At 44.6% G+C, this 11,438-nt stretch overlaps 1 protein-coding gene across 3 annotated transcripts in view; it reads left to right on the forward strand.

Annotated features, from left to right (window-relative positions):
- Positions 1-10,651, forward strand: part of slc49a4 (solute carrier family 49 member 4) — an 89,342-nt gene extending 78,691 nt beyond the window's left edge. For 2 of the 3 annotated variants that reach the window (XM_078403297.1, XM_078403294.1), the window contains exon 9: positions 7,377-10,651. In XM_078403297.1, the coding sequence (XP_078259423.1) occupies positions 7,377-7,492 (116 nt within the window). In that variant the 3' untranslated portion in view covers positions 7,493-10,651. The remainder of the gene's footprint in view (positions 1-7,376) is intronic. The other variant, XM_078403296.1, reaches the window with a different exon arrangement.
- The last annotated feature ends 787 nt before the right edge of the window (positions 10,652-11,438 follow it).

An 11,438-nucleotide genomic window follows, 5' to 3' on the forward strand; every position in this document is an offset into this window, starting at 1 on the left:
ATCTCTGGCGAGAAGGAATGGGTGATGTTTCGGGTCGAGACCCTTCTTCAGACGAGGAAAAAGCCCACGCGGTCACAGGGAGAACGTACAAGCTCCGTACAGACAGCGCTCATAATCAGGATCAAACATGGGTCTCTGGAGCTGTAAGGCAGCAAGTGTTATAAGGTTGTAGAGTTGCTGCCAAACAGCACCGGAGACCCGGGTTCGATCCTGTCTACGGGTGCTGTGCATTCGGAATTTGTACATTCTCCCTGTGACCTGTGTGGGTTTTCCCCTCTATGCTCCAGTTTCCTCCGATACTCCAAAGACGTACAGGTTTGGAGGTTAATTGGTTTTGGTAAAATTGTACAATTCTTCCTAGTATGTAGGATAGTGCTGGTGTAGGGGGTTGATCGCTGGTCGACATGGACTAGGTGGGCCGAAGGGCCTGTTTCCCCATTGTATCTCTAATGCCTAAGTATATTTACATACATGTACGTACACATACAGTCCATTCTTGGCGTGTGTCAATCCTAACACACCAACATTGCTGAGTCCTGATTATTGACTCGTTAGGGATGGACAATAAATGTCAGCCTTATCAACTATCGGAATCCTATTTAAAGAAAATAATAATAATAAAATCTGTATTGCAAAAGAATTTAAAATATAAAATTTAAACTCTTTCTTTTCTCCTGTCTCTTGTGACATCTTCCTATTTATTCATTTCTATTTCAGCACAGTTTCTTTGAACCTATTTTGCCATACTTCTACTTTTCTCTAATGTTTTGAACATATTGATTATGGTTAAATATTTCTCAAATTGACTTAATCAGGTTAATTATTGATAAAGGGATGGCACAGTAGTCTTCTTCTTGCGTATGGAGTGCACAGCCAAACGTTGCAGGTCAAGGGTAGACATCCAGGCCAGGGCAGCAGCAGTTACTGGGTGGATGGCCTTGATGCCACCAGGGAAAGGCCTCAGTGAGCAGTCGTTCACAATGTGTGGGATGGTCTGGTCTGGATATCTGCAGTCACAAGCAGGGCTGTCTGTCACCCCCCACTTGTGCAGGCGATGGGCTGTTCTTGCATGGAGGGAGCAGACCCTGTTCAGGGTTAGCCATTGCTTGCGATGGAGGTCAAATCCTGGTGGTGTCATGGTGGGGTCTGTGATGACCTCTCCGTTGATGGTGTTGGCATCTTTCCAGGCTCTGCGCCACTCAGTCTTGGGGTCAAAGTCTTCCAGGGATTTGGCTGGAGACCAGAAGGGTTTGCAGGACTTCGGGCGCATGTTGGGCAGATTGTTCAAGTCAGCGTGGATGGGAAGGTCAGGGTTAGCCTCGATGGTGCACCAATCTGTCAACATCCTCTCCCTTCTGCGTATGCTGGGAGGGGCGATGTGGGAGAGGACAGGGAGCCACTGCAAAGGTGAAGACTTAAGCGTCCTTGTGATGACCCGCATCGCAGAGTTAAGGACAGTGTCCACTCGTTTGATGCGGCAGCTATTAGCCTAAGCTGTTGAGCAAAACTCGGCTGTTGAGTAGACTAGGGCTAAGCTTGCGGTAGGGAGGGTGTGTGCATTGGATCCCCAGCTGTTGCCTGCAGGTTTCCTGATGATGTTGACCCTTGCTTCTTACAGTTGCTGCCTTACAGCGCCAGAAACATGGGTTCAATCCTGACCACGGGTACTGCCTGTACGGAGTTTGCACGTCCTCCCTGTGACAATAGACAATAGGTGCAGGAGGAGGCCATTCGGCCCTTCGAGCCAGCACCGCCATTCAATATGATCATGGCTGATCATTCTCAATCAGTACCCCGTTCCTGCCTTCTCCCCATACCCCCTGACTCCGCTATCCTTAAGAGCTCTATCCAGCTCTCTCTTGAATGCATTGAGAGAATTGGCCTCCACTGCCTTCTGAGGCAGAGAATTCCACAGATTCACAACTCTCTGACTGAAAAAGTTTTTCCTCATCTCAGTTCTAAATGGCCTACCCCTTATTCTTAAACTGTGGCCCCTTGTTCTGGACTCCCCCAACATTGGGAACATGTTTCCTGCCTCTAACGTGTCCAACCCCTTAATAATCTTATACGTTTCGATAAGATCTCCTCTCATCCTTCTAAATTCCAGTGTATACAAGCGTCGTCTCTCCAGTCGTTCAACATATGACAGTCCCGCCATTCCGGGAATTAACCTAGTAAACCTATGCTGCACGCCCTTAATAGCAAGAATATCCTTCCTCAAATTTGGAGACCAAAACTGCACACAGTATTCCAGGTGCGGTCTCACTAGGGCCCTGTACAACTGCAGAAGGACCTCTTTGCTCCTATACTCAACTCCTCTTGTTATGAAGGCCAACATTCCATTGGCTTTCTTCACTGCCTGCTGTACCTGCATGCTTCCTTTCAGTGACTGTTGCACTAGGACACCCAGATCTCGTTGTACGTCCCCTGTTCCTAACTTGACACCATTCAGATAATACTCTGCCTTCCTATTCCTACCACCAAAGTGGATAACCTCACACTTATCCACATTAAACTGCATCTGCCATGCATCCGCCCACTCACACAACCTGTCCAAGTCACCCTGCAACCTCATAGCATCTTCCTCACAGTTCACACTACCACCCAGCTTTGTATCATCTGCAAATATGCAAATGGTACTTTTAATCCCTTCATCCAAGTCACCACATTGGTTTTCTCCGGGTGCACTGGTTTCCTCCCACATTCCATTCAAAAGCATGTTTGTAGGTTAATAAGCTTCTGTAAATTGTCTCTGGTGTGTTGGATAGAATTAGCGTACGGGTGATCTTTGATCGGCACGGACTTTGTGGACTGAAGACCCTGTTTCCACGCTGCATCTCTAAACTAAAATCACAGATACCTTTGTGCTTTCTGATTATCCAGCATGCAACTCCTGAGACCTTGTGTATCTAACATATTTGAGGTTGAAATGTATTTGACCGTTGAGCAAACTAGCATTTGACTATAGTTTGTGTCGGTGTTGCATCTCAAGACTTCAAATGAACCTCAATCTTCTGACAAAATGTGGAGGAAAGAACTGCAGATGCTGGTTTAAATCGAAGGTAGACGCAAAATGCTGGAGTAACTCAGCGGGGGACAGGCAGCATCTCTGGAGAGAAGGAATGGTCACTCATTCCTTCTCTCCAGAGATGCTGCCTGTCCCCCGCTGAGTTACTCCAGCATTTTGTGTCTACCTTCAATCTTCTGAGGTGGTCTTGGTTAGGACTGGAGGCCATAGTTGGATGCAAGAGAACACACAACCCTGCATGCCCTTGTGTTGTCATTGAATCTTGTGTGTGCTTGATGAGGCTGAATTGGAGGTTTTATAGACTTGGGATAGTTTTGGTGAAAGTGGAAATGTTTCCGTTCCCACTCTTTGCAGAAAACAATTTGGAAGCTACCAGGGTCAGAGTCCTTTCGCGAGTCACAATCAAAGTAAAAATTGGACAATTTCTCTTGTGTCTGTTTCTCTGAATATGTGCATTTGTCAGGACTTGAGATGGAACTATAATAACAAAGTAACTGTTCCTGGCCTGGTTTCATTAGGGTTTTATTCAGAGAGCAGAGATGTTCCTTGGTGACATTTTCAATTGAGGTCTTGGCTTTTCGATTTGATCCTGTGCCTTCGTGGAACCATTGTGCAGTGCAGTTCTGAAACTTTGGTTATTCAGAGCAAATGATCTAAAAATTGAATGGTTCTTTTTTTTTTCTTTTGATATTCCTGATTGCCTTTTCTGTTTATGTGCCTTCACAAACTCGGCTGAATGCTCAGTACTACAAATCATTCTCCGGAGCAAACTGGCAGACAAGAGAACTTGTGGACAAGAATAATAATCAAACGATTGAACTTTATAAAAATGGTTAGAAATAAATGTGTGAAAAAACCCCCCAACAAAAATGGGGGGAAAAATGTCAAAATTAAAGAGATTCTCTGCTTTGATTCTGACACTGATTGACAATTCTGCCAAGAATATATTCCCTCATGCTCTGTGACTAAAATGATTTATTGGTTGTTATGTTAGCTTATTTTAGACCATATATTTACTGCAATATTGCAAGCTCAAATTCAATTATTTCTATGTGGTCGTTACAGAATCATTGAATGCTCACAGCACCAAAAGATATTTGGCACATGTAAGCGCTGTTTTTAGTCTGCCCCACACTCGTTTTATTAATAGCATTTGAAAAACTGAAGTGGAAATAGGCCAATTGATACTGCTCCACCATGCAGAACTACCAGAACTCGTCCTCTTTCTCAACATCATGTTGCTCTGACCCCTTGATGTCAATTGTGTCTAGGAATCTCTTTTTTTTTTCTCCTGGAGTATATTTCAGTGACTCGGTTTTCTCCCCATTTTGTGGGCAAGAGTTCCACGGGTTCATGACTGGGTGCTGCCAGACGCGAGGGTCTGAGCTATAGGGAGAGGTTGGTGCAGGCTAGGACTCTATTCCTTGGAGAGCAGGAGGATGAGGGGTGATCATGGAGGTGTACAAAATCATGAATAGATTGGGTAGATGCAGAGTCTCTTGCCCAGAGTAGGCGAATCGAGGACCAGAGGACATAGGTTTAAGGTGAAGGGGAAAAGATTTGATAGGAATCTGAGGGTACCTTTTTCACACAGAGTGTTGATGGTATGGAGCAAGCTGCTAGAGGAGGTAGTTGTGGCAGGGATTATCCCAATAGTTAAGAAACAATTAGACAGGTACATGGATAGGACAGGTTTGGAGGGATATGGGCCAAAAGCGGGCAGTTGGGACTAGTGCAGCTGGGACATGTTGGCCGTTGTGGGCAAGTTGGGCCGAAGGACTTGTTTCCACGCCGTATCACTCTATAACTTGCTGAGTGAAGTTTTGGTTGGCCCAGTCTGTTATTGTCACACTTCCTTTTCAGTCCCAATTTCTTTGCCCTAATCCTGAGACACTGACTCCTGGTTCTAGGCATGCCAGCCAAGGGAACACGCCCCTCTCATCTAGTGTGTTGAGCTTTGTCAGAATTTTGTACCTTTCTGTGAATTCTCACACTTCTACATTTTACAGGCCTTGTCCAACCTATGTTTTTCTCATCCAACAGTCTTGTCAATAAAGGAATCAGTCTTGAGGAACTTAGGGTGCACTCCCTCAATAATAAACATACCACCGGGTGGCGCCGCGATGACAGCCTCGCCAACAGCCTGTCCGTATTTTTCATCCTTTTTTGTTATTTTTAGAAAGTATATTTTAACGTTCTCTAGTTTGTTTCATGTGTGGGGTGGGGGGGGGGGGAGGGGATCGGGGGAAACTTTTTTTCAATCTCTTACCTTGCCAGAGATGCGATTTTTTTTTTTTTAATTAAAATTCCCGGATCGTATCTCCGGTCACTCTGCGGCCTAACATCGTGTAAGGTGGAGGCCTTGCTCGGGACTGACTTTGAGCCCCACCACGGGGGCGTGGACTTGCCATCTCAGCCGATTCCTTACGTGGGGTCGACGCTCCAACTGCGGCCGGCGGACTTTTACATCGAGGAGCTCGCAGTCTCGGGTTGAAACCGACGTCGGGGAGCTCCAAAGCCGCACTAGGTTCGACAAGCCCCGACCCGGGGTAGATCGCCCGGCGCGGGGAGCTGAGATTCCACCCCCCCCCCCCCCCCCCCAGTGCAGGAGCTTGATCGCCCCGACGAGGAAAGCCCGCCGCTGGCTACAGGAGTCAAGATCATCCCGTCAACGGATGGTTCGAGGCCCCCGACCGCTGGAGAACAAAGAAGGGAGAGATTGAACTTTTCTTTTGCCTTCCATCACAGTGAGGAATGTGGAGGAGTCACTGTGGTGGATGTTCATGTTAAAATGTATTTTGTGTTCTGTTGCTTTTTATTGGTATGACTGTATGGAAATGAAATTCCTCCTATATTGCAAAACATACTTAAAGAAGGGTCAGACTGAAGAAGGGTCTCGACCCGAAACGTCACCCATTCCTTCTCTCCTGAGATGCTGCCTGACCTGCTGAGTTACTCCAGCATTTTGTGAATAAATACCTTCGATTTGTACCAGCATCTGCAGTTATTTTCTTACACTACCTCCTCTCCATATTCACTCAATCCAGGCCTTTCACAATTTATTCGGTAAGCTTCAATGAGGTCAGCCCTCATCCATCTAAACCTCTCCACATCCCTTTGCCTTTACAGGTTTTTTTTTTGACACCAAAATAAATGACTACACATTTATCCACTTTATTCCATATCTTCTGTGCATTTGGTTATTACCACTTGTCTAATTCTCTGTGAAGTCTTTAACAGCGCACAATTCCTCCCTCCTTTGTGTATTCGGCAAATTTAGAAACCTTGCATCCATCTTCCCCATCCAAATCATTGACGTATATTGTGAATGGTTGGGTCCCAAGCTTTGCAGTACCCTACTGCTACCCTGAATAAGACCCATTCATTCCTGCTGTTTCCTGTCGACCAATATTCCATTTGTCAGTTATATTACCTCCAATCTCACGGGCTTTTATTTCATACACTAACCTCTTGTGTGGAATTTAATTAGGGGCATTCTGAAACTCCAAATACTTCAATTCTGCTGATCATTATTTTCCCCCCTAACGATTCATTAGTTACCTACTCAGAAAAGACACTTATTCAATTGCAAATAACAAAGTTCTAAGGGATTCCACTCCAGCCATTCTTTCCAGTAGAAGACTGCAAATCTCCACAACTTTTTATTAAAAAAAAGCAAATTTCTCCATTTCTTATGGCACGTCTTATTAATAGCACAATCACGTTGTACAGCAACGTAAGTGGATAATGCTGGAAACACTCGGGTCGGGTGGAATCATGAGGGATTTTTCACTTTGACCTATTGTCAGCTGTCTAATGAAGCGAATGTTATTAAATTTTCTATTTTCTATGAACCAGCGGACATAGGTTTAAGGTGAGGCAGGAAGGATTTAATAGGAATCTAAGGAGTAACTTTTTCACACAAAGGGTGGTGGGTGTATGGAACGAGCTGCCAGAGGAGGTAGTTGAGGCAGGTGCTATCTCAACATTTAAGAAACATTTAGACAAGTGCATGGATAGGACAGGATAGGTTTAGAGTTGGGCCTAAGGGCCAGTTTTGCCACTGTTATCATTCTATGACCATGCCTCTCTTTACTTGTTGCCATGTGTATTTGATGGTTGTACATAATGGTACCGTTACATTAGAACCACTGAAATGGACTTTAAACCTTCCCCAATAAATGTGGTGAGACTTTTTCTTTAGAGCTAATCCTATCAACGCATACCATCAGGTATAAAAGATCAGGCGATCCTGTCAGATTTAGCTCAGTATTTAACTGCATACACTTGTAAAAAGGATGAACAATTTTCTTGCAGGTACTAACGTTGTTCTCTGTCTGTTTTTCAGAAGTTACCTGGCTGAATTGGTGCCTGACTGCATCGTGTATGTTCAGCCTTGTCCTTATTCTGCTGTTCAAGGAATCCTATGATCGACTCTACCTCGATGTTCTGGTCTCTGTTTGACCACCCGTCGAATGACGGAGGAAACGGACGATTTTAAACCCCCCCGCCCCCCCCGTAGAATTGAATTGCACACTTGTTAGGATTTGCACTTTCTCCAAACAAAAAGGAACGGATAAACTCAGACGTGTAGGTTTTTTTCCCCACTGGTGTTTTTTAAAAAGAATTGTGAACTTTGTGTCAGAAATAAGAATTGCTAATTAATATTGTTAGATTGGAAATGTGTGTGAGATAATAAGCTGACGCGTGTTCTGTGAATGATGGACTGTTTTAATGATGCAAGTTTATGGTTTTGATTATGCAATCGAAAGAGACATGGTGGGCTGCAGTTAAAAATTCTAGGGAACTCTGGGCGGTAACCGCAGCCGAATAATCAAGCTTTCGATTTAATTGTGGCAAATGCCTTTCCGCGGCACGGTGGCGCAGCGGTAGAGTTGCTGCCTTGCAGCGACGGAGACCCAGCTTCGACCCCGACCGCGGGTGCTGTCAGTACGGAGTTTGTACGTTCTCCCCGTGACTGCCTGGGTTTTCTCCAAGATCTTCGGTTTCCTCCCACGCTCCAAAATCGTACAAGTATGCAGGTTAATTGGCTTGGTCTGTGTGTAAATTGTCCCGTGTGTGTGTGTGTAGGATAGTGTTTAATGTGCCTGGATCGCTGGGCTTGAGGGCCTGTTCTCCCATGCTGTATCTTTGAACTAAAATAAACTAATTATTATTTGATGCAATTGAGTAAGAAGAGGTTGGTAATAGATGTAATATCAAGTGAGTTCTTACTGCCTTTGGATTAAGCAGTACAGTACCCCTTGACAAGATGGGGCTATGGTCTGAATTATTAGATTGTCTTGACCCTCCATTCGATGGGCATTTTATGTTGCTACAGATTGCACAGTACTGGAATTGCCAACGGGAGACATTAGTAAAATACCGAATTGCAAAGTAACAGTTGCTGTTTACACTGTTAATTATCTCCTGAGAGATTTCAGCATCCAGCCACTGCTCACAGGTGCATCACATCCAAACCTAATGTGAATCTTTATTTTCTCGGTTAGTTCTGCTTTCAATTATATTTTTCCCCTTCTTTTCTGGTGCGGCCCACTGTAGTTATCAACAGCTGGCAATCGTGAGCGACTGATGCCCTGAAACTGATGTGGGAGGGAGATACTTAAAAGCACAGCAGCAGCCCAGGTACTCTGATACCAAGGGATGCGTTAACTGCCGGGACTGACAGCCCGCATGCATTTTCGCACCTCGCGTTGTGCAGAGATTCTGTGACGAGTTGCAAACGAGTTGAGCGCTTTCTGTCAGAGTCCATACGATCCACAGGTTAAATCACATCCATAAGGTCATAAATGATGGGAGCAGAATTAGGCCATTCGGCCCATCAAGTCTGCTCCGCCATTCAATCGCGGCTGATCCGTCTCTCCCTCCTAACCCCATTCTCCTGCTTTCTCACCATAACCCCTGACACTCTTCAGCGTGCAGTTCCGACGGTATATTCTGGGACTTTTCTTTGATCGGCAGAGCCTGACTTTACCGGACGGAGCCTGTTGTAGTCATGTCCCAGCAATTGTGTTTGTTTACCCAAAGCCACTTCGGACTGCGTTTGGTTAATTCTGCTTGAGTGTTTCTTCAAAAATCCCTCAGTGAATGACAGGGAACGGAGTTTTGTTCTTATCAAAGTGACACCGACATCATCCCGACTGGAACTCCAGATGATGATCAGACAGGGGGAGCTTCACGAGACTGGAGCGTCTTTGCTGTTGGTTGTTTACAGAATTAGAATGTCTGGTCGTGCCTTTAAAATAAGTCCAAAATATATTCCTAAAAGAAGTATATATTACCCATCGAAGGTATTTATTCACAAAATGCTGGAGTAACTCAGCAGGTCAGGCAGCATCTCAGGAGAGAAGGAATGGGTGACGTTTCTTCAGACTGAAGGGTCTCGACCGAAACGTCACCCATTCCTTCTCTCCTGAGATGCTGCCTGACCTGCTGAGTTACTCCAGCATTTTGTGAATAAATACCTTCGATTTGTACCAACATCTGCAGTTATTTTCTTATACTATATATTACCCATGTTATTTATCTGTGTCCATTACCTGTTTAGTTCAAAACAGGACTGTGGAGTGTTAAGCATCTGTTAGCAAAGGCAATATTTTTATTTTATTTATATTTTAAAAAAAACCTACATTTGTTGTCCGTTATACCAAGTTGGCAATGAAAGAGAAAGCAGTTAATCTGTTATCAGATCTCCTTAATAATAAAAGTGCTCTTCCATGATATCTTGTTTTGGCATGTCAAGGCCCTTGTCTTCGACTTCTCATGAATACGTTTCCCTTTCATCATCCACCCACTCTCCCGTTCACCACCGCACGAAGATTAGAGAGTGAGTGCCATTAAATATGACGCAGGTGTGTAGAATCAATGATACATAGAGAGAGAGAGAGAGAGAGCCCGCAGTGATCTAGTTATCTATCTTTCCCCACGATAGACACAAAATGCTGGAGTAACTCAGCGGGACGGGCAGCATCTCTGGATAGAAGGAATGGGTGACGTTTCGGGTCAAGACCCATGACCCTTCTTTTAGTCGGAAGAAGGGTCTTGACCCAAAATGTCACCCACTTCCTCTATCCAGAGATGCTGGGTGATGTCCTGCTGAGTTGCTCCAGCATTTTGTGTCTATCTTCGGTGTAAACCAGCATCTGCAGTTCTTTCCTGCACACTATCCCCATCATGATAATAGGATAGAATTGCAAAGATTGACCGTTTTTCAGAATTAAATTCTAGTCTTTCCCTGTCCAATATACCTAAGCCTTTATAAGCATTGTTGAGTGGTATACCTATTTCTCCTTTCTGTTCCATGCTATCTCTAGATGGATGCTCTTTTGTAATCTGTGTCCGAAAATTCCGATCTTAACTATTTTACTTTGAAGGACTAAGTCCTGAAAATGAAGTTGCGGTTAAATATTCTTCTAAGAACAACTGTGGGCTAGATTTATTTTCTAAGTTATAATATTTGTATGAGTCGAGTTTTTAAACATTCTGTATTCTCACAGGTTTCGCAAGTGTACCTTTTTCCCTGCGTTTGTGTGTATATTGTTTTTGCAGGGCACTTACTAATTAAAATGTGACGTTGTAAATAAAAATGTGTGGAAACTGTTGGATACCTGTTGAGTTGTGAAAGCTGCACTTAATCACTCCGAATCTAACCATACAGTTTATGATAGAGAGGCCAATGATAAAAAGGGATCGGTGATATTAACATTGAAACATAGAAAATAGGTGCAGGAGGAGGCCATTCGGCATTTTGAGCCAGCACCGCCATTCATTGTGATCATGGCAGATCATCCACAATCAGTAACCCGTGCCTGCCTTCTCCCCATATCCCTTGATTCCACTTGATACCCCCAGAGCTCTATCTAACTCTCGTTTAAATTCATCCAGTGAATTGGCCTCCACTGCCCTCTGTGGCAGAGAATTCCACAAATTCACAGCTCTCTGGGTGAAAAAGTTTTTTGTCGCACCTCAGTTTTAAATGGCCTCCCCTTTATTCTTAGACTGTGGCCCCTGGTTCTGGACTCCCCCCCCCCCCCCCCCCCCCAACATTGGGAACATTTTTCCTGCATCTAGCTTGTCCAGTCCTTTCATAATTTTATACTCTATAAGAGTGTAGTGCGTTCGGCAGAACGCACCATGGGAACTACACTTGCCCCCCTGCAGGACCTATACATCAGGAGGTGCAGATCAAGAGCCAGCAACATTATGGGGGACCCCTACCACCCCAGCAATGGACTGTTCCAGCTGCTACGGTCAGGCAAACGCCTCCGCTGTCACGCTGTGAAAACGGAGAGGATGAGACGGAGTTTCTTCCCACAGGCCATCAGGACTGTTAACTATTATAACTCCAGGGACTACATTTTTTTTGCTGTATTAATGTAAATTTTTATGC

This window comes from Rhinoraja longicauda, chromosome 8, assembly GCF_053455715.1.
Source record: "Rhinoraja longicauda isolate Sanriku21f chromosome 8, sRhiLon1.1, whole genome shotgun sequence".
NCBI lineage: Eukaryota > Metazoa > Chordata > Chondrichthyes > Rajiformes > Arhynchobatidae > Rhinoraja > Rhinoraja longicauda.